This window comes from Canis lupus, chromosome 3, assembly GCF_003254725.2.
Source record: "Canis lupus dingo isolate Sandy chromosome 3, ASM325472v2, whole genome shotgun sequence".
NCBI classification, from domain to species: Eukaryota; Metazoa; Chordata; class Mammalia; order Carnivora; family Canidae; genus Canis; species Canis lupus.
The window spans coordinates 28437415-28465372 of NC_064245.1; the positions used below are offsets into that span (position 1 = coordinate 28437415).

Genomic DNA, 27958 nt, shown 5'->3' on the forward strand with positions numbered 1-27958 from the left:
CCCGAGCGAAAGGCAGATGCTCAACCGCTGAGCCACCCAGGCGACCCAAGAAAGCAAATGCTGAGCATAAACCATATTGTTTGTATGTAAACCCTCTTTCTCAGTTAGAGAATGTGGAAATTACCCTTGAAATTCAAGTTCCCAGATGCCATCAGGCCAACTTTGTAAGCAGACTTTCTAAGGATAGCAATCTCTGGCCTACTATATTAATTCTTTACTGTGCACTACATTTTAAATTAGATATTGTGTGTGATATGAGTTAAGATTTGAGATTTCAAAATAATTTTTTTTCCAGATATTCAATTGTTCTGATACCATATTTAAGAAGACCAAATCTTTTCACCCTTTGAATTACCCTGCCTTCTTGTGAAATATTGTTGATCTGTTTTGTGCCATTGATCTGTTTGCCATATCACACTGCCTTGTTTACTATAGTCTTATTTTGAGTCTTGAAGTCTGGTAGCATAAGCACTGCAGTCTTGTTCCGTTTTTAACATTATTTTGGGTAATCTGGGTCCTTTGTCTTTTTATGTAAGTGTTAAAATTAGCATGTCAGTATCTTCAAAAGCCTGTTAGGATTGATTTTGTTTACATTGAATTTATAGATCACTTTGAGAAGAATTACTATCTTTACCGTATTAAGTCTTCCAGCCCGTGAATGTGGTCTTCTGTAATTTCCTTTTGCAGTATCTTGTAGTTTTTGGTATGCAAGTTTTGCACATGCTTTAAATTTAGTTTTTAGGAGTTTTGAGTGCTATTTTAAACAACATTGTGTTTTTGATTTCATTTCCCAATTGGTTATTGCTAGCATGCAGAATTGACTTTGTATATTGATCTTGTGTCCTTGCTAAATTCACTTATTAGTTCTGAAAGCTATTTTATAGATTTCATCGGCTTTGTTACATAAATGATAATATCATGTACAACTATAATTTTATTTTTCTATTCCTTTTTTCTTCTTGTCATATTATATTGAGCACAGCGTACATTACGATGTTGAATAAAAGTGATGAGAATGGTTATCCTTGTCTTGTTTCTCGTTTAGAAAGCACTGAGCCTTTTACCATTGATTATGATATTAGCTATAGGGTTTTTTTGCAGCTGTCTGTAATCCTGTTGAGGAGTTCTTTCTATCCCTACTTTCCTGGAAGTTTTTATAGTGAATGAGTTTTGAAATTTTTTCAAGTGCTTTTTCAGTAACTACTGAAATTATCATGATTTTTCTCTATTCTCTTAATATGGTAAATGAATAGGATTGATTTTCACTTACTAAACTTTTTTATTCATGGGGTAAACCCGTCATAGTCAGGATGTATTAAACGTTTATACTGTTAGAATTGATTTCCTAATTTTTTGTTAAGGAATTTTTCATCTGTATGTTATTGAAGGATTTTTTTTCCCTTGCAGTGGCTTTTGTTTTGATATCATGGTAATCAGGTTAATACTGGCTTTATAAAATGAGTTGAGACTTGTTTCTCCTTTGTTGTAGAGTATGTGTAGGGTTATTTTATCTTAAATGGTATTATTTTATCCTTACTATGAAATCATCTGGGCTTGGAGTTTATTTTATGGGAAGGTTTTAAATGGTGGACCTCCAACACAGGGCTATTTAGATTTTCTATTTCTTATTGGACTTGGATTAGTAATTTGTCATTCAAGAAATTTATCCATTTCATTCAGGTTGTCAGTTTATTAAAGTAAGGTTGTTAGTAATATTTCCTTAGTATTAGTGTCTATGCCTTCTGTAGTGATATTTTTCTCTTTTCTTCCTGATATTGGTAGTTCTTATCTTTTTTCTTGATTAATTTAGAACCTAATCAATTGTATTGACCTTTTGAAAAATAGCTTTTGATTTTATCAGCTTACTTTTTTCTGTTTTCTATGTTATGATGGGTTTTTCATAATTAATGACTTGTATTTATCTTTCATATTTCAGGCTTATACATAATTTAGGGTTTGTTCTTTTTTTAAATATCTTGAGTTGGGAACTAAGATAAAATCTTTTTGTTAACATAAATTTTTAACACTATTTCCTTTTAAATATTGCTTCATTAGCATTTTCCAAATTTAATGTTATGCATTTTTGTTGTTTAGTTAAAAATATTTTTTATTTACTTTATGATTTCTGTTTCGACTCATGGATTATTTAAGAGTACATTGTTTAATTTCCTGACATTGGGGGTGGAAAGGTTGTCTTAATGATTTTATCCTTGATTGCTTTGGAACATGATTCTATTTTAGTCTTAAAGCATACCTAATGTTATTTCATTCTTAAACTTTATAGGAACTTGTTTATAGATCATCAAAGTTTATTTTGGTGTGCATACCATGCTCAAAGAGAATGTATATTCTGCTATTGTTGGATATGTGTTATTTAAATAAATGTGGTTAATATTGGTTAGATTTTTAAAATTATTTTTACTGACCTCTTGTCTAGTTGTTCCACTGATTGCTAGTAGAGGGATTTTGAATCTCCAATAAAAAAAAAAAAATATATATATATATATATATATATATATATATATATATATATATATATATATATATTATAGTTAAGTACTCCCGTCAGGCATCACTCTTTTTATGTCATCATGATAAATTGACCCTTTTATCCTAAAATAAGTCCTTCTTTATCTCTGGTAATACTTTTTTTTTTAAGTCTATTTGATTTGTTATTAATACTGCCTCTCTAGCCTTCTCCTCTCTTTGTATGGTGTATCTTTTCTTCATCTATTTGCTCTCAGCCTGTGTCTTTGTATCTAATGTGCATCTCTTACTAACAGCATGTGGCTCCATTTTTTCTCCATCCATTCTGTCAAACTGTGTCTTTAAATTGGATTGTTTATTCTTGTAACACTTAATATCCTATTGATGTGTTCAGATTTGAGTGTACTGTTATGTTATACTGTTCCTTTTTATTTGCTTCATTTGTTTCTTTTTTCTTTCCTTCCCTTGTTTTGGAGGAAATCCCATTTTAAATGTTCTTGTTTTTATTTTTACTGTGTTTATTTTTGCATTATTTTTACTGTTGACTGTATTTATTCTTTTTGTAGTCTTATTTAATATTGCATCTGTTCACTTAAAATAAAGAAATCTTACAGCTGTATACATCCATATTCCTTCTATCTTTTATATTTTAGATATTATACGTGTGAGATTAAAAACATCATGACATCATGAGACAATGCAAAAAATTTTTTTTAACAGATTTTATTTGTTTAAGAGAGAGAGAGCACAAACAGGGGGAGTGGCAGAGGGAGAGGGAGAAGCAGACTCTGCTGAATAGGGAGTCTGATGAGGGGCTTGATCCCAGGACCCTGGGATCATGACCTGACCCAAAGGCAAATGCTTAACCAACTGAGCCACCCAGGTGCTCTGCAATTTTTGTTTTAAATACTCATGATATTTATTTACTTGTTGTTTATTTAATTTAAATTCAGTTGGCCAACAACTAGTATAACACTCAGTGCTCATCTCATCACATACCCTCCTTAATGCTTATCACTCAGTTACCCTATCCCACCCCCACTTTCCCTTCTGCAACCCTTAAATACTCATGGTTTTTTAAAGACAAAAACCTAGAAAAAAGTATTTATCATTTATTCAGATATTTACCATCCCAATGTTCTTTGTGTTGTTAAGATCCAAATTTCTATCATTATCTTCCTGCCTTAAAAAATACCATTAGCGGGGATCCCTGGGTGGCGCAGCGGTTTGGCGCCTGCTTTTGGCCCAGGGTGACATCCTGGAGACCCGGGATCGAATCCCACATCGGGCTCCCGGTGCATGGGGCCTCCTTCTCCCTCTGCCTGTGTCTCTGCCTCTCTCTCTCTCTCTCTGTGACTATCATAAAAAAAAAAAAAAGATTAAAAAAAAATACCATTAGCTTTTACTGTGGTGCAGATCTGTTGGTGATGAAATCTCTTAACTGAAAGTGTTTCCATTTTACCTCTATTGCTAAAGCATCATTTCATTGGTTGTAGGATGCTGAGTTATGTAGATGTTGTTTTTCTTTCAGTGCTCTAAAGATACTTTAAAGATCCTCTTTAATTCCTTATGCAATGTCCCTTTTAATTGAATATTGATAACACTTTTGTAATTTGTCCTTTTTCTCTTGCAGCTTTTTTGCTTTACTATTTATCTTTGACTTTTCAGTTGTCTTGGTTTGAGCTTCTTTGCGTTCATTTGTTTTGGGGTCTGTTAAGTATCTTAGATCCAAGAATTTTTGCTTTTGATCAAACTTAGGGAAATTCTGGCTGTTTTTTCTCTTCTTTTTATTTTATTTTTTTTAGTTTCAGGTGTACAGTATAATAATTCACTCCCAGACATCACCCTGTGCTCATCACGACAAGTGTACTCCTTAATCTCCATCACCTATTTAACCCATGCCCCTACCCACCTCCCCTGTGGTAACCATCATTTTTTTTCCCCTATAGTAAGAATCTGTTTCTTGTTTTTTCTCTTGGTTTGTTTTGTTTCTTAAATTCCACATGTGAGTGAAATCATAGGGTATTTTTCTCTGCCTGACTTCGAAATTTTCACTTACATTGTGTTTTCTAGCTCCATGCATGTCATTGCAAATGGCAAGATTTCATTCTTTTTTTATGGCTGAATAATATTAAACACACACACACACACACACACACACACACACCCCATCTCTTCTTTATTCATTTGTCAGTCGATGGACACTTGGGCTGCTTCCTTATCTTGGCTATTGTAAATAATGCTACTAGAAACATCAATGTGGCCATAATGTCTTCATATAGTATTTTGGTCCATTCTTTTCTTCCGATATTTAAATTACATATGTATTATATTTTTCATATTGTCTAATAGTGTATGAAGCTTTGTTTTGGTTTTCTTATGTCTTTTTTGTTTTCGTCACACTGGATTTTTATTCATCTGTTTTCCATTCCAATTCACTTATTCATTCTTCTGCCATTTTCATTTGATTGTTCAGTGCATTCAGTGAGGTTTTTTTCATTTTAGAATTTCTAGTTCTTTTTTTTTTTTTTTTGCTGAGCTTTGGTTTATTCATTGAGAGCACATTTTCTTTTACCTAAGAGTAAGTGTTATAGCAGTTTTAAAATCATTGTCTGCTGGTTCCAGTACCTTGTTTATCTCAATTTGCATTTCGTTGATTTTCTTGTGTTTATGAATATGTACACAGTATTCCAGTATTCCGTTTCTTTAGTTTCTTCTTCTTCTTCTTCTTTTTTTTTTTTTTAAGATTTTATTTTTATTTATTCATGAGAGACACAGAGAGAGGCAGAGACATAGGCCAAGGGAGAAGCAGGCTCCCCGCAGGGAGCCTGATGTGGGACTGGATCCCAGGACCCTGGGATCATGACCTGGACCCAAGGCAGATGCTCAACCAGTGAGCCACCCAGGTGCCCCTCCTTAGATATTATTATGTTGGGTAATTTCGAGCTCTGTTCTTGACGTTATATTAAATCACAGAGATTCTATATTCTTTTATTTTTCCTCCACAGGTGGTATTTTTGAAGGTAGTTACCTTTACTGGGTTCATATTGGAAATTCTATTAAGTAGCAACTTCGGCCTCATTTTGTATTTTTTGTCTTTTGCTGAGCTGCTTTGAGTCTATTCTCTGCTTGCATGATTCAGGAGTTAGACAGAGATGTGGGTAGAGACTGCTTGAGGAGCCCATCTCTGGCTCTCTCCGTGGTGGGATTCCCCTATTTTTTTCAGGGGCCATAATTTTCCTAGGTTCAGTTTTTTTGTTCCTTTGGCCAGAGAGACTGGTTGGACACATCAGTGCCTCTACTTGGATTTCATCCAATACTCATTTTGCCTCATCAGAAAGCCATGGGAATGGGATTTTACACAGCCCTCTTTCTTATCACCTTTGAGCATATACTCCTAACCAGAGTCTATCTGCTGCTGTTTCACCACCAGGGCCCACACTACTTTTGTAATAAGTAGTTTTTTTAGTTTTCTGTGGGAGATTGTTCCAGTACAATTTTATTCCAAAATTACCAGAAGTGCAGTTATCTATTAAAGATAGAACTGCCCACTCCCTGAAGGTCTTTTTGTATTCTTTCATGTTTACCATTTGTGACCCTCTTCATCCCTTCGAAATACCACATTTGATATTATTTTCCTTATGACTAGAGGACATTTCTTGTTTTGCTGGTAATGAATTCTTTCAGGTTTTATTTTAAAAAGTCTTTATTTTGCGTACATTTGAAAATGTTTTGCCTAGAATCTAGAATTTACAGTTCTAGATTTGCAGTCTTTTTTGTTCAGTATTTAAAAAATATTTCAGGGATCCCTGGGTGGCCCAGTGGTTTAGTGCCTGCCTTCAGCCCAGGGCGCGATCCTGGAGTGATCAGGCTCCCTGCGTGATGCCTGCTTCTCCCTCTGCCTGTGTCTCTGCCTCTCATGAATCATGACAGAGTCTCTCTGTCTCTCATGAATAAATAAATAAATAAAATCTTAAAAAAAATATATATTTCATTGTTTTCTGTCCTGCAAGTTTCCTGTCATTGTTAATCTCCATTTCATTGTGTGTATATTACACACACAATGTCTTTCTTTTCTCTTGTTGGTTTTAAGGTTTTCTCTCTAGCACTGGTTTTAAAGTTTATTTTGATATGCCTTGGCATTTTTTCCCCCTCATCCTCCTTCAGGTTTGTTGAGCATCTTATATTTGTGGGCTTATGATTTTTTAAAAATTTGGTAACATTTCAGCCATTGGTTTTTTATTTTTATTATTTTTATTTTTTAAAGATTTTATTTATTTATTCATGAGTGTCAGAGAGAGAGAGAGAGAGAGAGAGAGAGAGGCAGAGAAGACACAGGCAGAGGGAGAAGCAGGCTCCATGCAGGAAGCCCGATGTGGGACCTGATCCCGGGACTCCAGGATCATGTCCTGGGCTGAAGGCAGGTGCTACACCGCTGAGCCACCCAGGGATCCCCAACTGTTAGTTTTTTAAAAATATATTTTGTCTCCTTTCTCTCCTGGCACTTCTAGTACACATGCAGACTAATTGATGTCCTATAGGTCACTGATGGTTTGTTCTTTTCCTCCAGTCTTCTCTCTGTGCTTCATTTCTATTGCTGTATACTCAAGTTAACTGACTTTTCCTTTTGTTGCGCCTAATTTGTAATCTCTTCCACTGTATTTATCATGTTAGCTCTTATATTTTTCATCTCTAGTTGTTTCATTGGATCACTTTCATGTCTTGCAGTTCTTTTACTATACTCATATTTTCGTCTGCTTTCTTGGTCATATGGCTCATATTTATAATAGTTATAAAATCCTTCTGCCTTTTTTTAAAAGATATTATTTTTATGTAAACTCTATTGCCAATGTGAGGCTCAAACTCATGACTCCAAGATCAGGAGTCCCTCTGCTCTTTCTGTTATTTTGAGTCTTTTTCTGTGGATTGATTTTTCTCATGGTATAATTCATATTTTCCTATTTTTTTAATATCCTTAGTAAATTTTAACTACATGTTAAACAATATGAAATTTATGCTATCAGTTGCTGGATCTTGTATTCCTTTAAATTGTGTTTTTTTTTTTTTTTTGGTGCACAGTCAAGTTATATGGAATCATTTCATTCTTGCAAAGCATACATTTAAACTTTATTAGGTAGTACAGAAATATTTTTAGTCTAGGTTAATCCCACTCCTAAGGTAATACTTTTTTTTAGGATTCTATTAAAAAATTCATGTATTTATGAGATATTTTCTCTGTGGCTGTTAGGAACATTAATTATTCCTAGTTCTTTGTGATCGTTGAGATCTATTCTGCCTACCTTTTCCCAGTGTTTGTTTTTGGTGTTCTGTGTTCTTTGTGTTGGCCTTTTTTTGGGGGGGGGGAGGGGTCCGGCCTCAGGTAGTTTCATCTCACTCTTATACATATCAGTGCTTAGTCTAAGACTTGGTGGAGGTCCTCTGCTGTGTGTGTGCTCTCTATCTCTGAAGTTTCCTTCTAGTTGTTTTTCTGCTCTGCAAATTCTAGCAGCCTTGGCCTCTAAACTTTTGATATCTGTCTCCTAAGTACAGGGAATCTTCTGGATTCTGTTTGAGTTACCCTTTGTGTGCTGGTAGGTTTATTACCCTCTGTGGTAGCACTCCCCTCAGCTTTTCCCTCTGAGGATTCACTGTGCTGTGCTGCTTATTGTCCAGCATATGAAAACTATTTTTTCTCTTGATTTTCTGTTCAAGGTAGGAGAGTAAATGAGGTCTCTCAGTTATTATTAAATTATAGCTTGATATAAAAATCTCTTAGCTGTTTCTAAAGCCTTAAAAATATATGAAACATTATTGAACAAATGAAACATTTGTTCCAGTTTTCCCTACTTTGATTGTGGAATTGTCAGTTTATACCTGACAATTGTATATACCTATACATACTTGAAAATTCACATCATCTTTTCCAACTTCTACATCAAACTTCTATAGCAGAGTCTTAAAGTGCTTTATGGCCAGAATATACTGAGTGAGCCATATATCTTTAGCAATTTTATAGTCAATGCTTACGTATTTTTAGTTTTAAAAACAAAGCATTTTTAAAATGAAAAGATTGCGTAGGTACAGGAAAAAATAAGAGTGACTAAAAATAATCTTTTTCTTTTAAGACGTTTATTTATTTGAGAGAGAGATGGAGAGTGAGAGAGCACAAGAAGGGGGAACAGCAGAGAGAGAGGCAGAAGCAGGCATCCTGCTGAGCAGGGAGCCCCATGCAGGACTCTATCACAGGACCCTGGGATCATGACCTGAGCCAAAGGCAGACACTTAACCGACTGAGCCACTGAGGCGCCCCTGAATAAAATAATCTTGACTTGAGAATGATGGTAGAATTTTTTAAGTAGAGCAATAAGTCAGTGTGGTCACACTTCAGTTGTTATATAATATAAATACAAGATTGATGTGAAGTAGACTCTTAGTTATTATTTTAGCACTATGACAGTAGATTAGATGTTAGTATGTCTCTAATGTCAATTAGTAGTTTAAATAGTTTTTTCTCATATAAGTTTTGTTTATATAATCTTGGATTTATGTATTCAAAATCTGGAAAAGTAAAAGTGGGAGTATATGCAATTTCTAGAGTACACATTTCCATATATAGAAAAAAATTCCCATCACCATTTTAATTTTATTAGAATAATTTGTTATAGCATTTTAGAGATAAGTACTTTAAGCCCATTTTTAGATACTTTTAAAAGTATACTTAATTTTTGTATTAGATAATGCATACATTATATATATATATATTTTTTTTAAATTTTTATTTATTTATGATAGTCACACACAGAGAGAGAGAGAGAGGCAGAGACATAGGCAGAGGGAGAAGCAGGCTCCATGAACTGGGAGCCCGATGTGGGATTCGATCCCGGGTCTCCAGGATCGCGCCCTGGGCCCAAAGGCAGGCACCAAACCGCTGCGCCACCCAGGGATCCCACATTATATATTTTTGATAGGTGAATTTTGCTACTTAAATGATTAGCCATCAATAAGCTCACTAACTTGGGTCAATTAAAATCAAAACACTCAATTCATTTAAATTGGACTTAAATAACTTGACAGACCATTCCTTCTAAGAGTCCAATTAATAAGAGAAATGTAGAATAAACATGTAATCTAGTATTTGCAAATTTGAGTCATCATTAATTTAATATTTATTAAGCACAATATTTATGTGCTTGTTACCATTTATAATTCTGAATTGATAATTTGAATAGGTAAATACTCTTTGATGTATCATGGTCATGCTGTCTGAGCTGCTGCTTTTTTTTTTTTTTTTTTTAAGATTTTATTCATTTATTTATATGAGAGAAAGAGACAGAGAGAGAGAGCCGAGGGCAAATGCTCAACTGACTGAGCCAACCAGGTGCCCCTGCTGTCTGGCTTCTAATTTGATGTAGCTTTATGGCCTCTAATATAAGTGCAGATATCTGAAAAAAATTGAAATTTGACTCAGAAAAATTGTGTGAGATATAGGTAAAGCTATTGTCTTAGTATTTTAGGAATAGTCTTTTGGTAGCAACAATGATTGCTAACACTTAAAAGAAGCTGTGTGTACATATATTTTCATTTTATCCTCACAAATAACTTGTAGGGTTAATTTTGTCGTTTCCCATATTTTATATACAAGGTCAGGGTAACAGAGAGGTAAAATTAATCTGACCACAGTCACACAGCTATTAAGTTTAAGAGTCAGAATCCAAAGTCAGGAGTCTTAGCTTCAGAACCCATCTTAGACCATTCCCCTTTCAAAGCCATTCTTATTTGAGGCTTCCTTCCTCTTCCTTTTGCCTTAGTGATTTTGGCCCCATGTCAACATCTGGTATTAGCTATCCTTTGGGAGGTATCTGGCATTGGTATAAATATTTTTATGTCTTAGAGATGGATAGAAATGAGCAAGTCCTTAGAAATTGGCAATAAATTAACTAGTTCCCCCTGGACATCTAGTCTTCTTGTAAACAGAAGATTCTATATTATTTATTTTTCATTCAAAGCTGTTTGTACTGTTTAGTAGTTATAATAGTAGACCTTCCCTATTTGTTCATCTTTCCCCTTTATACTCAGATTCTCATATACTGCCTAATGTTCTGCAACAAAAATATCACTATAAACATAATTAATGGTCTATTTGTTGGATTTCTTTTGTTCTTGAAATACCTTATTTTTTGAATATGCTTAATCTTCTAATGTGAGAAAACTGACATAAGCTTAAAATTTATGTTTAGAGAATTGATGTTTCATTCCTATCAACTGCAAAATTTCATTTTTATTAGTACATGCTGCCTTAGACACACAGTTAAGCTGTACGTCATCTTCCATTTGATGTCAAATGATACCAAAAGTTACCTAGTAAGCAATCACTGGTTATAGTGCAAAAATAATCAAAGATTTAGTCAATAACTCATGAAGTTTGATGTACTAGTATTGATAAACTAATTAAACAGATCTGCCTGTGTTCTTCCAGCCTACTGGGGCTCTGCTATGATTAGCTTTACAGCAAGGAGTGTTGTAACATTGAATGAAGGTAACTGATCAGAGAATGGTGTAGTCACGGAGCTTTAAGTACTCCCATTTCTGGTCACAGAATGGTTTCAAGGAAACTAGGCTTTCTCTGCACACCTGCAGCCAGTCGGTGCATAGGCCTCTTGTGGTCAATATTGATTGATTCTTATAACAGAACTAGAACAAATTTGGTGTTTTGCAACCTTCTGTGATTTAATATTGTTATGCTTTTTGCTATAACAGTCACAAAAATCCTTCTCCAATAGTGAGTAATTATAGCAATGCCTGCTAGCTCAGCTGTGGATCTGAATGTTTCAGTATTGCCAATATAAACCCCTGGATATATTCTGGAGTTCATAATTCAGCTTTAAAAGTTGGCTGTACAGTTACTTGGTAAATAAAGGTGTTGCTGAGAAATAAATCACAGTAGGATGAGGGGATGGGTGCATTCTAACCCATTTTCTTTGGAAACTTTTCAGAGAACGGTAGCCTGGATCTGAATGTAATTAGTAAGGAGAAAGAATACTTTAAATGGTTAATTAAAAAAAAAAAACAAAAACCACAAGTTAAAGACTGGAGGCAATCCTTGTAATACCCATCATTTCTTCATATGTTGATGTTTTTTAGGCATCTATTTGGTGAATTATAACTATTGGTAAAGTAGATTCCTGATGTTGCAATTTAATGGAAAATGTCTTATTACATTTTTTTAGTGTACCATTGGGCTGTGATGTTTTTGTTCAGCTAATTATTGAAATCTTACTATATATGCCAGGCATGTGATTAGTCCTGAGCATAGACAGATGACTAAGGAATGGTTCCTGTATTTAAGTAACCTCTTGTTGATTCTAAGGTGAATTTGAGAAATATCTTAACTTAAAAATGCATCTGTGTATTGATTTGATTTATTGAAAATGCTATAAATCAGTCAGCTAGCAAATGTTAATTGCTTTTTGGCACTGTTATAATCCTAAGAACTTAAAAATTTGGTTGTGGAGAAAGCTGTCTATATCTCAATTAGATACATGTTTCTTGAACTGTAATGAAAAACTTTATATTTCCATTTAAATATAATCTAAAACATTGGGTAGATTTTGGATCATATGGTTGCCGTCTTACATAGTAGTATCCATAGTTTTGGAACCTGCGTGTATTCTTGTGTAAGATTGCTTGTTCTGAGTGAACATTGAAAGGGTTTGTGGACTTTCAGTGGCCTTAGTGGGTTGATATCATCTGTAGTTATGTGATCACTTGGGTGAAACAGCTGTTGATTGATTGGCACTCAGAGGTATGTTTTTTTTTTTTTTTTTTTTTTAAGAGTGTGTTTGTTCCTGATAGGCTAATGTTCCAAAGTAAGGGACTGTCACAGATTGGTTGACTGGCAGTTTGTTCATTTAGCTTGGGCTTTTTGTTGACATTTTGAAGAGGTTTAAAACAGTTTCAGTGGCTGCATCTTATCAGTGATATAGAAAAAGCTGTCTTTATAGAAATATATAAACTTAGACATATTTTCGGTTTGAGATTTTTTTTTTTATAATGAAACAGTTTAAAATACTTTTATAATCAGAGAAAGTACCATTCTACTGTAGAGGAGATCTGGAAGAGGAGATTCACCCCGAAGTAAAAATGTCTTTATTGTTTTATCTGAACACAAAATTAACATTCATTGTAAAAAAATTAAATAATAAAGATGTAAAGAGTGAGAGTGACGGTCGCTGGATAATATTACCACTCAAGTATAGTCACTCTTAACATTTTAATAAATAGATTTCTTAACTTATGCTTAGGTTTGAATCTGGTTCTTCATTTAATAGATGTGCTTTCTTGGTCAAGTTACTAAACCTTGTTGTGTTTCAGTTTCTTCATGTGTAAAATAGGAGTAATAATACCTGCTCATTGAATTGTTCATTTAAAATGAATTAATTGCACATAGTTAGTGCTATATATGTGTATTTTTTATTAATATAGAAGTGAGATCATATAATACATACTGTTTTGTACCTTTAAACATTTTACAAAGACATTTTTAATGTCAAGTACAGATTTACTTAAATCTATTTAGGGACTGCCTAGTATAGTGTTATATGGGTGTCCTGTAATTTATTTTACTATTCATCTTTGATGGACATTTTATTGTTTAATTTTTGCTTTTTTTAAAAAATATTTTATTTATTTATTCATGAGAGACACACACAGAGGGAGAGAGAGAGGCAGAGACACAGGCAGAGGGAGAAGCAGGCTCCATGCGGGGAGCCTGACGAAGGACTGGATCCCCGGTCTCCAGGATCAGGCCCTGGGCTGAAGGTGGCACTAAACCGCTGAGCCACCTGGGCTGCCCTCATTTTTGCTTTTTGAAGATATGATTATCAGAACTTGGGGGATTGAGACAAAAAATTTAAGTTATATTTGGGCACTGACTATTCCTCTTTGACTGGAAAGGAATTTTGGGACAGATTCTAGACTGCATTGGGTACTGAGTTTTAATATTTTAAGAGTTTTTAAAAAATATTTTATTTTATTTACTCATGAGAGATAGAGTGAGAGCGAGAGCGAGAGAGAGAGAGAGAGAGAGAGAGGCAGAGACACAGGCAGAGGGAGAAGCAGGCTCCATGCAGGGAGCCTGACGTGGGACTCCATCCGGGGTCTCCTGGATCAGGCCCTGGGCTGCAGGCGGCGCTAAACCGCTGCTCCACTGGGGCTGCCCTATTTTAAGTTTTAATTTTAAGACTTAATTGATCCATTCACTATGAAAGAGTATTTGGAAATAAATGTTTTGTTAACTTTCACTTATAACCCTGTCCATACAGTGTAGAAGAATGGATTGGTATCAACTTAACATGGTATATTTAGCTATTTAAATAAATATTAATGCAGATATAGAAAGTATGCTCATTAAGTTTTCACTTGTACTTATAAAATTGTAAAGAATATCAAAATAGATTGAAATACAAGTTAAAATCTAAAATTATCCTAAGAGGGTGCCATGCTATATTGAATTTAAGATGTTGACAGTTTTTATAGATAAATGTTAGATCTTGCCTTTTTTTTAAAAGAAAAAAACCTCACCAGAACATTTACTCAAGTATGGTTTGAGTAAATGGTTACATTTAGAAAAGATGTATTGTTATGTTTAAGAATTAGTTGTATCAGTGGAAGCCCCTCACATGGAACATGGCCTTAAACTTGTTTGTTCTCCTTAAACTTCATTTGTAGTTTGAAGTACTACACTGAAAGTATATAGACAAATTGGAATAAGTTCAGAAAGAACAAACAGGATAGTGAAGTAACTCAAAACTATGCTGTTAGGGTACATTGTTGGCTTAATTGGTAGAGCATGTGACTCTTGATTTTGGGGTTGTAAGTTCAAACCCACATTGGGCCTATAGCTTACTTAAGAAAAACGAGACAAAACTACACTGTGTCAAAGGAAATTGGTGTATGAGGGAAGGGAAGGGAAGGAAGGCCATGGCAGTTATCCTTATAGAAGTTCAGTTTTGATTAGTATGGCATAAAGTATGGCCTGGTTAGTACTCTCTTTCCTTTCCAGAATCAATTCCTCCTATTTCCAGCTATTTCCCCTAGTTCCTGTGCTCTTTGAACATCCCGTAAACTTTTAGATCTACTGAGACATACACAATCAGGCGCTGGTATCTAAAGATACTGAGAAGGAAAAAAAAAAATGTAAAAAAATATAAAGATACTGAGAAGGAAGAGGCTATGAGCAGTTGATGAATTTCAACTGAAATTCTAATTTTTATTTAATTTTTCTGTTCATAATTCTAGTATAGATTTAGCGATTAAATTGCCATTTATAACCATTTTTAGAAGACCCTTCCAATCTTGTAGAATTTTTATTACATTAAATTGGTATTATTGTAATATCTTATTCTTACTGAGCTAAAAATATCATGTAATATATATTGGAATGTAATATTACCATACAATCAGAGTTGGGACTCCAGCACCTTTTGATTGATAAGGAAATTTTTTGATTGATAAAGAAATTAAATTCAAATACTATATAGTTAGTGAACAGAACCCAAATTATTTCTAGTATTTGTATCCCTCATTTTGAAAGTATTTTTACAATTCAGTTATATTTTAATATTCTTGTTTGAGTTTTGCTCAGGGATTTTTTTATTTTCTTCAGGAGGTAGTGTTACCAGACCACTGGTTCTGAACTCAGGTTCACCTGCTTCCCTGCTTGAAAATCAATAGAGAGACAGTGATGGTTGGAAAGGAAAAGTTGCTTTATTCAGGAAGCTGGCAGCCTGGGACTGTGGTGGACTTATATCCCAAAGACTGTCTTTCCTGTCCAGACAAAGCCAGAAGGTTTTAAAGGGGGAAGATGTGGGACATTGAGGGCTGGAGGTGGGCTGGCTACCTGCAGGGGAAGGTGGTGCCCAGGTGGATAATCATGGACATGACCTTGAACAAATTTGATGGCATCAGCAGCGATTGTATACCAGTGTGGGCAGGACTCCTCTCCTGGGGAAGTCTGGTCCTTCCCTCCTCAAGGCCGGTGGTCTGCAGATCTGAAGGAATAAATAGGTTAGTTTATCTACAAAGGGACTTACTTAAGTCGGCAAGCAAGGAGTGCATAAGCTTGAAACAAGTTAGCCCTTAAGACCTGTTGGAGTTACTACAGAACACCTTGATAGGATGTTGCTATTATAGATCAGATTATTAAAATGCTTATTTTACAAGCTTTTTCTGTTGCCATTCATTATCCTACAATATGTTATCTTTATATTACAATATAAGCTATTCAGTTATTTACTTTAGGAAAGTTGAGAATGGATTTGGCATTCAAACCATTCAATTTTTAATTTTCACTCTGGCTAGGATTAAATTATTATTATTATTTTTTAACAGATCAAGAAGTTAGTATATGTTTACCTGGTCCGGTATGCTGAAGAACAGCAGGATCTGGCACTCTTGTCCATAAGCACTTTTCAGCGAGCTCTGAAGGTAAATAATAGAGTGAACCAGCAAATAGCTACCGAGGTTTGTGGAGAGTTGAAGGTGTGTTACTTAAAGAAGTAGAGTAATAATCTAAATGACACAGTAGTGTTTTGAAAAGAGTTGAAAGGTCTCTCACTTTGCCTATTCAGTGTCCTTAGAAAATAATATATATAACTAATTAAACCTTTCCCTGTGTTTCATTTTCTGTATGTTCCTTTATGTCCTATTTAATCATTATCGTGCATCAAAGAACTCTTCATCATTATACCAACTAGTTGTTGAAAGTGTATAATGAAGGGACATGACTTTAAAGATAAAGTTTATAACCTGTAGCATTTTATGATTGTGAAACTCAAAAAACCCATTACTAAAACATGTTTAGTAATGAATGATCAACTAGAATTATAACCGTTACTTTTTTTGTTCAAACATTATTCAGGGAAATAAAGATTTACTTAACTCTTTTTACTTACCCATTTTCCATATACTGATTCTTTAAATTAAGTAGCTTTTTCCTATTATTATATTGTACCCTGTGCATACCAATTAATTTTGTCATAAAAATATCTTTGAAATATTGAACTTGAAATCTTGATGAATATTTTTATACTGTTTTTAGGATCCAAATCAACTAATCCGTGCAAGTGCTTTGAGAGTTCTGTCAAGTATTAGAGTACCAATTATTGTACCCATTATGATGCTTGCTATTAAGGAGGCTTCTGCTGATTTATCACCATATGTTAGGAAGAATGCAGCCCATGCAATACAGAAATTGTACAGGTAGGTGCTCTGTTAATAATACCAATGATCTCTAATGGTATGTGGAATGTTACAGCCTATGGAGGCTTATTTTATTAGTTCTTACTGTCAGTCTGTCCTCATACTAAGTAAACCCAGTGACAGTTTTTCTCCCCACAAACATTCTTTAGACATCTTTAACTTTATTTTGGTTATAGAGACCCTATGCTGGTTTTTACTTGTAAGCCTTTTAGGGCCTGTGATAATTTACAGATGTTATAACTTAAAAATGAATGGAATTTGAATTCTCATTTATATAGTATATCTCTCATGTACACATACACGTATTTTACTAGAAAATGAAGATTTTTTTTCTGTTTATTGTATGGTAGAATCTTAAGTGTATTAGTCTCTGAACTTTGTTCTTTTTAAATTTATATTATTCTTTTATTTTTTAAAAATTAATTTTAAAAAAAATTTAATATATTAGTTAATTAACATTATTTTCAGAGGTGGAGGTCAGTGATTCATCAGTTTTATGATACTCGGTGCTCATTACATCAAGTGCCCTCCTTAATGTCCATCACCTAGTTACCCCATTCCTTCCCCTCCTCCTGTCTAGCAACCCTCAGTTTGTTCCCTATGATTGAGTCTCTTATGGTTTGTCTCCCTCTCTGATTTCGTCATTTTATTTTTTCCTCTCTCCCCTATAATCCTGTTTTGTTTTTTAAGTTCCACATGAGTGAGATCATATGATAATTGTTTTTCTCTGATTAACTTATTTTGCTTAGCATAATACCCTCTGGTTCCATCTACATTGTTGCAAATGACAAGATTTCTTTCTTTCTTCCTTTCTTTCTTCCTTCCTTTCTTTTTTTCTTTTCTTTTCTTTTCTTTTTTCTTTTCTTTCTTTCTTTTCTTTTCTTTTCTTTTTCTTTTCTTTTCTTTCTTTTCTTTCTTTTTTCTTCTTTTTTTGATAGCTGAGTTGTATTCCGTGTGTGTCTGTGTGGGGGGTATACTACATCTTGTTTATTCATTCATGTATTGATGGACATCTGGGCTCTTTCCATAGTTTAGCTATGGTGGACATTGCTGCTATAAACATTGGGGTGCAGGTGCTTCTTCAGATCGCTACATTTGTATCTTTGGAGTAAATACTTATCAACTCACTTTGTTCTCCTTTCTTCCAATCTTGGCCCTGATGTTCCCTCCCTTGTCGTCTTTTATAGAGCTATTTTAATGAATTTTAAAATACAGCACCATACCATATTTGTATAATATTTATTAAAATATCCTACAGTGGCTTAATCCTTATGGAAACCCTAAATAAAAAGCCTAAATAAAAGCCTAAATAAAATAATTATCTATAATAATTTAGTGTTATTTTCTGTTACCATTGATTCCACAAGCTTTTATCAAGATCATTTTGTGTTTTGGTGTTGGATCGTATGTGTAAGATGTATGAAAATGGTAGAGGATGTATTATCATATATTCGAGGAAAAAAATCAAACCAATGCCAAATAATTAAAGGCAAGTTAAATAAGATACTAGCATATGCGTTTCTATAAATATAAGGTGTTCCCTCTTTTTCCCAATTGAAAAAGACAGTAAAATACAGGTGTGCTATTCCCAGCCATTCTTGCTCATAGTTGTAATACTTACGTACCTATTTGCCTGTCTCTCTGTCCACCCACTTGTCTATCATTCTCACTGTGCACTGGCACGCTGGATGGCGGCTGGCACCCAGGGCTGTCCTGTGGCAGAGAGGAAAGCACACTGTCTTCTCTGTGGTGCCAGCTTTGCCATTCTTGCCATGTGAGTTGCCAGCAAGTCCCTTGGCCTCCCTGGGCCTCGGTTCCCTTATCTGGGAAGTGAGGGAGATGGTGATGTTCCTTCTAGCCCTTAGGCTCACTGAGGTGAGATACATCAGTAACTTTTCTGAAATCCTTAGGAAGATAATTACAGAAAACTCTTCAGAATAAACGATAATGAAAGGTTAAAAACAATCTATAAATATAGAAATGCATACTAACCATGACTGATAGGATGTGGCTGAAAGATTATTGTGTAGAGCTTCATAATGTAAAGATATAATGAAGGAAGTGGGATTAGTTAGGAAAAGACTGCTGGGAGAAGGGAGACTGTAGCTAGAATTTGAAAGAATTAAAAAGTTTGTTCAGATAATTATAATGGTCAGCAATAAACTTATATAAGTGTGTAAAAAGTACATTTTCTTAAGTTAATTGTCAGATATGCTTTTCACTCACTATCTTTTTTTGCTGTATACTTGCAGAATAAGATCCAAGCTCGCTGTGACAGATTAAAAGTCCATCACTGGGCCCCACTTTACCTCTCCAGCCCCAGTCCTTACTCTCCTTGCCTGGAATTTATAATCTAGTAGCTCAGTACTGCCTCTTAGTCCTCTACAAAAAAATTTTTTTTAAGATTTTATTTATTTATTCATGAGAAACAGAGAGAGAGAGAGAGAGAGAGAGAGAGAGAGGGAGGCAGACATAGGCAGAGGGAGAAGGAGGCTCCCCACACGGGGCCCAAAGTGGGACTTAATCCCAAACCCCGGGATCACGCCCCAAGCCGAAGGCAGACACTGAGCTATCCAGGCGTCCTTACATAAAATGTTTTTAACTTAGAACTGTCTGTTTAGTGTTAACCTAGAAAAAAATCTCTTTTCTTCACTTAAAGCTGAATTGTTAAATTCATCTGAGATGTCACTTCCTCTGAGAAGTTCTCCATAATCCTTCTGCCTCCACTGGTGCTTTTTTTATTCTTGTCCTCTCTTACACATATTTCTACTATAGGGTATGATTGTGTTTGGGATTTCATTAGACTGTCTTATTTGTCTTTGTATTCTTAAGCTTCACAGTAAATGGACAGTAGTTGAATTCCATTTTACGAAGAAATTATATTGTTACCAATATTTCAGTGCTTAGAGCTGCTAATAGGATGCATTTCTTAATTCTGTATATGTAAGCCTTTGCTTATATTGTTTTGGTTTTAGATGGCAGGTTTTGTAATGCGTGTCTCTATTACTGAACTGAAATGATACCAGATTTTTACTTGGGAATTCTCTTTATTTGTTTTTGACCATTATGTATCCATAGTAAAAAAACATTGCTGTCCTATTACTTTTTTTCCTTAGTTAAAAACAGAATTCATCATTTATCTACTTGTAATTACTTTTTAAAGATTTTTCCAACTATTTTTTAGAAGTGAAGTTGATATTTAAATACTTCTTTAATGGTATTAGTGTCTGGGTTAAATTAATATGAACTTTGAAGGGAAAGATAGGACACATTTGGGAGTAAAGCGTCCCATTTTATTTCAGAATTGTTTTTTTTTTTTTTAATTTTTATTTATTTATGATAGTCACACAGAGAGAGGGAGAGAGAGGCAGAGACACAGGCAGAGGGAGAAGCAGGCTCCATGTACCGGGAGCCCGACGTGGGATTCGATCCTGGGTCTCCAGGATCGTGCCCTGGGCCAAAGGCAGGCGCCAAACCGCTGCGCCACTCAGGGCTCCCTGTTTCTTTTTATCTTTATGTAATTCTTGCTCTCCCTCTCCCCTAAAAAGTTTTCTTAATATTCTTGAAATGATTTACTTCATTTAAAATTAGAATTAAAGGGAAAAAACTTAATGTATGTCCTTTTCTTTTTATGTTTTAGCCTTGATCCAGAGCAGAAGGAAATGTTAATTGAAGTAATTGAAAAACTTCTAAAAGATAAAAGCACAGTAAGTGATAACCTTTTTGTGTCAAAATAAAATTGTGTTTTCTTTGCATAGTATTTTGCTGTTGTATATGTGGTATAATTATTCTTACTGACTTTGAAGTGGTATAAGTATTAATGGAGTTCATTAAATCTTTGAATAAAAATATGTTTATAAAGAGAAGTATTGTATTTAGAATTTTAGACTGTTACATATTTCTTCATTGGAGTCTGAAGAACAAGTTGGGAAAAAAATCTGTGGCTAAATTGTTAACTACTTTGAGTGCAAAGTTTTTATTTCAAGCAACGATTTCTTAGGATTTTTATTTATTTATTTTTAAAAATATTTTATTTATTTATTCATGAGAGACACAGAGAGAGAGGCGGAGACATAGGCAGAGGGAGAAGCAGGCTCCATGCAAGGGGGCTGGATGTGGGACTTGATCCTGAGACTCCAGGGCCACACCCTGAGCCAAAGGCAGACACTCAACCACTGATCTGCCCAGGCGTCCCTCTTAGGATTTTTAAAGGCTGAATCACTTGGGAACAAATAACTGTTTTTAAAATAAAGTATTAGAAATTATTAAAGAGATTAAAAACTTAGAGGAGTATGTTTTGGTATTATAAATGTGTTTTTAAAAAATATTCTAAAACACTTTTATCTGTAGGACTTTTATTCTGGTAAGAGTGATCATACTGGTTGTATGAGTCATCTTTTGTGAATGTACTTATCTCCTCCTCCCTTCCCCCCTCCCATTCTTTTTGTATAGTGATAATGAAGTCTAGGAGTAGTGATGACACAAGGGGTCTGTGATCAGACGTCTGGAGGATCTGGTATAATGGTATCTCTGATAGAGGCTTCTGTACCCCCATTATGGCTCACACTCTTGAGGAAAAGGATACCTACCCATCTTAGGGTGCTGTCCCCACATATCAGATATCAGCATGTGTGTTGCTCAGTAGCAGCTCCCCAACAGACTAGCCACTAGGTTCATATAACTATTGTTGTATGGTTTAGTATATGGTTTATTTTGAGGAATGTTCAGTGTGCACTTGAGAAGTATGTGTATTCTCCTCTAGGTAGGTGGAGTGCTCTATAGATATGTTAGGTCTAATTGGTTTATAGTGTTGTTCAGGTCTTCTGTTTTTTTGTTGATCCTTTTCATTCTGGTTCTGTCCATTATATAAAGTGCAGTATTGAAGTCTCCTATTATTGTAGGGTAGTCTGTATCTCCTCTTCATTTCTGTCACTGTTTAATATATTTAGGAGTTCTTTTGTTTGGTGTATATATAATTGTTTTTTAATTTTCCTTTTGTCATAAATGTCTATCTCTAATAACACCTTTGTTTTAAAGTCTATTTTGTCTGATATAAGTACAGCTATTTTGCCTTCTTATGGTTGCTGTTTACATGATATATCTTTTTCTTTGCTTTTACTCTCAACTTGTTGGTAATTTTGAATCTAATATGTGTCTCCTGTAAATAACATATAGTTGGATTTTTTAATTCACTATGACAACATGTGCCTTTTGATTAAATTGTTTAATCCATTTACATTTAGTATTATTGATTGAATTTATAGCTGTTTACTTGTTTTTCTGTTTCATGTCTTTTTTGTTCCTCATTTCTCCTTCATTGCTTTCTTTTTGAATGAAGTGAATAAATTCTGTTGAACATTTTACTTCCTTTAATGAGTTTTTCAATATATACTCGCCCTCCCACTATTTACTTAGAAAATGTTATATTACACATGAAATTATGGTTGAAGATTTCATTCCTAAGCCATCTGGCAAATTTAGTCTGTCAAATAGCAGAAATCTTCATTGCATTTCTTCTATAGTATTTGATGTAATATAGGAAGTAAGTAAACATAGATTTGGCTAATAAATGAAGACAGAAAAAAAAATTTGCTTTCTTTTTGTCTTCTGCATGGCATACTTGTTATCTGCTTCTAGGACCCAGATGTGGAATCAGTATTATTGGTATTATGGTTAACTTGATTTTAGTAATAATACAAAAACATTTAGTTTCTTTGATGTGCAAGACATTTGCCAAGGACTGTGGAGAATAAAATAAGATCTATAAGAAACAGATCCTTTATTTTAATGTAGTTTACCATGATTTCTGTTACATTATAGACTAACAAATTTGTTGCATGGCCCAGGAATGAAATCTGCATTTATAGTGTGTGCATGTCTTCCCAAACAAGATATGTCATAGGTGAAAATTGTAGTGTTTGGAATTAGAATTGGGTTTGTGTCTGAACTTCTGCCCCTTGGTAGCTATATATTAAGCCTTCCTAAGTTTCAGTTCCCAAATATGTATGGCTTGTAATTTCTAATGATAAAGTGTTATTTGTGTTTAAAGAGCTGTTGTATTATAAAACCCTTGTCATAGTGCCGGACACCATAAAAGGGGATTAATACATATTCCAAGTAAGCTATCAGGGACTGAAAAAGGAATGTAAAGGATAATTTCTTTGTAAATTTGCAATAGTTGGTTATTAATTTCTGACCATTTATTTCCAAAACACAGAAAACATTGAGTACTTGTTCCTGGTAGATATTTAATGTTTGTCGAATGATTGTGGAATTAATTTGTTAATTTTTTGGTGATTGTAATTAGGTGCTTACTATCATTTTTAACACTTTGCTTCCCAAATGGTGTATATCCTATTTAGTGTTTGCAGGTAGATGTTTTGGGAGCTTTGATGGTCTGTCACTTAAGAGGCACTCATTTTTCCCAAAGTGTTTCATGTTTATATATTTTTTAACTCAAAAGACATCTTTATTTTTCTGCCTGTATTAAATGGCAGTATTTTATACTGATATGTCTTACAATAGTATAGGGTTCCTTCTAGCCTCCTACCGTTTCAGCTTCCTTATCCAACATTAAAAAATGTGGCTCTCATTATCCTCAGCATATTTACTTGTTCAATCCCAAGATAAGAGCAAGTGTTTCAGAATGCTAGCACGTACATTTGTGGGAGTGGTGAGATGAGGATTGCTGATTGAGTTAAATATTGGTTTAGAGTTGTATTAATATGTAGTTTGACCTCTTTGATATTACTGTAAATTGAAATTGCTTCACATTGAGCTTGTTATATTGGCATATAAAAAAGTTCTTGATTTTCTGTATGGTAATTTTATATCTTCTTAATCAAGTTCTCTTATTGTTTGATTTAGTTATATCATTTTTTCTCCATAGTTTATTCTAGAAAATATATCATCTGCCAATAGAGTGATTTTACTTCTTCTTTTCCAATTCTTATGACTATTCATTTCTTTTGTGTAATTATAGACCTGTATACCAGTAGTAGTGGAGATGGTGAGCATACTTGTTTTGTTTCAATCTAAAGGAAGTGCCTGTAATGTATCTCTATTAAGTAAGATGCTGACCCTGATGATTTTCTCTTTATCTTTGAAATTTAATAGCTTTAAATGGTGTCTCAGGGTTACGTGATGTGGGTCAATTTTTTCTGGTACTCTGTGAACATTTTAAAAATGTAGATTCAGAACTTACATTATTTCTAGCAAAGTTTTTTTTTTTTTTTTTTTAAGATGATGGTTTTAAACAATTTTGTTTGTTACTTTTATTTCTTCCAGGATTTCAATTTTATGTATGTTGGATCTTCTTTTCTTATCTACATTTCAACCACTGTCTCTCTAAACCTTTTTACTTCTTTCTTTACCTCATTTTTGTTCACTTGGTTTTTTACCTTTCTTTAATTCCCCTTACTAAATTTTCATTCAACTGTTTTCTTGCAGGGGCACCTTGCAATTGAATGATCATGTTGACTATTTTCTTCCCTTTTCAGTTCTTTCTTGGGTTCAGTCAACCTCTGTTTTATTTCTTCCTGATGTCTTTTGTTTATTTCTGTTCTCTTTTATGAATTTCTGATGCGTGTTCATTTTTCTTATCTTCAGATGCTTCTTTGAGGATGCTTATTACTTCAATTTGGAGTGTTGTGTTAGTTTTCTTATGCTTCATCATTAATTTTTTTGTGGTTACTTCTCAGCAGTTGAATTGTTGATTTTCACTTTCTGTTTTCAATACATGTAGATTACTTACATCTTTACATTTCTTTGGATAGGGTTAGTAGTTTGAGTTTGAGGTAGTTTGCAAAATTGCTAGTGTATGAGCACCCTTTCTGTTAGAATAGCAAAATAATGCTTTTCTATTAAATGGCTTTTTTGAGGGAGAGCATGGAGTGTATGTCCTAAAGTTATTTTGATTGATTTTTTTTTTTCTTTTTTGGTCTTCTAGGATCCTGAATTTCCTCCTCTGGTTTCTTTTTTCTGTCACCTTATAGTTTATAAGGAACTCCTTTTCCTCTATCTCTTTTTTGACTTGTTCCAATTCTTGAAATTTTTCTTTACCCAGATAGCCTCATTGAATCCTCCCTCCACCTGCTACCCTCTTGAAATTTCTTCTTTGTAATTTGTTGGATCTACCAGGAATCTTATGCACTGTTTTTACACTTAGAGTACTCTTTTTCTCCTGTCGACTTTATTTCCCCCTTTTGTTTACAACCAACTCCTTACTGCTTTGTTATGGGCAGTTTTTTCTAGGCTGCCATAGATCTTTGTGAAGTTTTATGATACAAGCTTGAAGAATAACTCTCTGGGATTTGGGACTTAGTTTTCTACTTACATATAATATGAAATTTGGATATTCCCTGTTTTTTAGTTATGCTTAAGGCATAGGTTTTCATCTTTAATTTTTCTGGGTTTGTTTTAGGAGGTTGAGATTTACCCAGGTACTGTAACTTGCCTTCCTGTTATTTAAATTAATTATGTTTTGAGAACATTTTCTGATAATTTTTCCTTTGTGTGATTATAATCTATTGTAGAAAGGTTTAAAATATTCTGATATTTATGGATCTTAGCTTTATTACTTACCTTTGTCTCTTATATTTCTTTACTGAAAGAAGACAGCTGTATTTATTTCCTTCCCCAAATTAATAATGTCAGTATTGACATTTAAACCAGTAAGAATCCGGAGTGCATGGGTGGCTCAGTTGGTTAAGTGTCTGCCTTCAGAGCAGGTGATGATCTCAGGGTCCTGGGATGGAGCCCTGCTTTTCTGCTTTGGGTTCCTTGCTCAGCATGGAGTTTGCTTCTCCCTATCCATCTGCCCCTACTCTATTCTTGCTTGCTCTCACTATCTATCAAATAAATAAAATCTTAAAAACAAACAAACAACAAACCCAGTAAGAATTCCAAATCATTTTTGTTTAAAAATTTCCCAATTATTATTATTTTTTAAAATTTCCCAATTAAAAAAAATTCCCAATTAAGTGAACAGTGCATGTCTAATTTATTTCCACATTTTGAAAAATAATTTATTTGTTATCAGCAAGAACTTCTTGGGATCATTATGATGTTAACATTGCTATAGTTGCTGATAAGTATAAATTTGAAAGATGTCAATCTGTTTAAAACTTTTCTTCACTTAACCTTTTGACTTTGAGATATACCTTCTGTTACTTCTTTTAGTCCAAAGAAAGACAGTTCTATAATTACATTTTAAGGAAAGGTGGAAGTATAAACATATTAAAATAGAATACTTTTTCCATACAACTAGAGTAAGACTAATATTTATCATTAAAATAGTCCTTTTCTAAAAATACATCATGTAGGGTTAAGGAATATAGTAATGGTAAAATAACCAGAAGAACATTTTAGGGTTACTCAGGTAACTATTGTCTTAAAGTTATCTGTAAATTTTGAAAGACATGTATCCCACAACTATAGTCAGTGAAATTAAAAGAGAATATTTTATTTATGTTGCATTATCCCCAATCAACTATTACAAGTTTTCTTTTTATAATTTCATTGTATGATCCTAGATTTACTGTTGTCATCCTATATTCTTTACTTAACATGTCCTAAATGCACGTTTTCTGATATTCAGTTACAAATTCATTTTTTAAATTTATAATGCTTTCTCTGGCTTGTCTTTAAAAGGTAGAAATCCATATTTGTTGAGCAATTTAAGCATAGCAGCCTTATTTAGAACATCTCAAAAGCAAGGTGGTATTTATTTTCTGTTTCTTTCAGGTTAATTTTAAAGAAATCCTTTGTGTATAGCATTTAGCTTTCTAATAGAAAACAGAATTTCTTAAGAAAACAGATTAGTTCAGTCCTTACTGAAAAACTCAGTTGTTTATTTTTTTTTTAGTGATAAAGTTTCTCCTTAATTTAGCTACAAAATGGTGTTTAATGAATATATTGGTAGTTCATAACTAAACTATGGTGCTAAGACACCATTTTATGTTATTGATTTAATGTTGGTAAAAGCTTCACTGTTGTGGGCAAAAAAACCCCCACACCTCTGATTTTGTGCAGATGTTTTATTGTGATAGATCTATTATCCAGCTATTAGAAGATAAATGACTGATCTTTCCCATTTTCCATGCCTCAAGAAAATTGAAATAAGAAGGGGAATATCATTTGGGCTGTATGATTAGGGCAGGTTGGATGGCCATTAATTTAAGAGAAGAAAATCTTGGCAGCATTGGCCAACTTATACCATATTATCAATCAAACCTTGATGCACTTCTTGTGATGACCCAGCACTCTCAGGTTTTTGCAACGTTAATTAGAATTCATGACAAAATAGATGCAAGGAAACGTTTTGTACCCTTCATAATTTTATAGAAAATTTATTGTTATTAGAGGAACCATTTGCTTAGTGTGATTTTTTTCATTACCAGCTTGTCAACTAGCATAGATAATCTGGAGAAAATATGAACTCCATAGATGGGGTGTCACTTTTGTTGATGGTTCATGTAGTTTACCTTGGAGCACAGCTAATGGCTGAAGTTCATAGCAACAGCACAGAAAAACGTGGCAACCAAGGGAAGATAAATGAACCATGTTTATAGCTTTAATATAAAAAATACATAAATGGAAAACTGCATTTGAATTTGATGAGCTCATTGCTAGTTTTGTTGGAGTGATTTATTTTTCCCCTTATATAAAAAGCTACTATTGACACAGTGATATGGAAATTAACTGTCTGTTTTTGGGAAACCAATATTTTTGGTTTTAAAATCCGAGTAGATCATTTTATTTTAATTCTGGAAGTTTTATAGAATATTGAATGTTTAATAGACCAAAATTATCAATTCTGGCATTGTTTAGCCTAGGGTCATTTTGTTAAATGCATACATGGAAATATCTAAAATGGTCAGTTTTATTTTGTGAAGGTACATTTCTTTATATTCTAATTATTTTTGTGTTTCCTTCAATTATATTCATACTTAAAGTATTTTCTGTTTTTCATGTTACCTCTTAGTACTTTAGAATTATGTTGTACCTATAGCTCTTGGTTTAATAAATTTAATAACATTTAATAGCATTTGGTAGCTGATTTTTCTTTTCATTGTTTGGTGTCTCTACTAAACACTTTGAAAAAAAATCCTCTAGGCTTAGGCAAAATAACTTGATTTTGCATAGTATTTCTTGAATTGAAACTTTGATGAATTGCTATTTTAGTTTCATGGATTATTTTATTCTAGTATTA

At 33.7% G+C, this 27958-nt stretch overlaps 1 protein-coding gene across 7 annotated transcripts in view; it reads left to right on the forward strand.

The window, feature by feature from the left end:
• Window positions 1–27958, forward strand: part of AP3B1 (adaptor related protein complex 3 subunit beta 1) — a 264956-nt gene that overhangs the window by 49231 nt on the left and 187767 nt on the right. For all 7 annotated transcript variants that reach the window (XM_025438344.3, XM_025438347.3, XM_025438345.3 and 4 more), the window contains 3 exons: window positions 15877–15972; window positions 16586–16746; window positions 20387–20453. In XM_025438344.3, the coding sequence (XP_025294129.3) occupies window positions 15877–15972; window positions 16586–16746; window positions 20387–20453 (324 nt within the window). The remainder of the gene's footprint in view (window positions 1–15876; window positions 15973–16585; window positions 16747–20386; window positions 20454–27958) is intronic.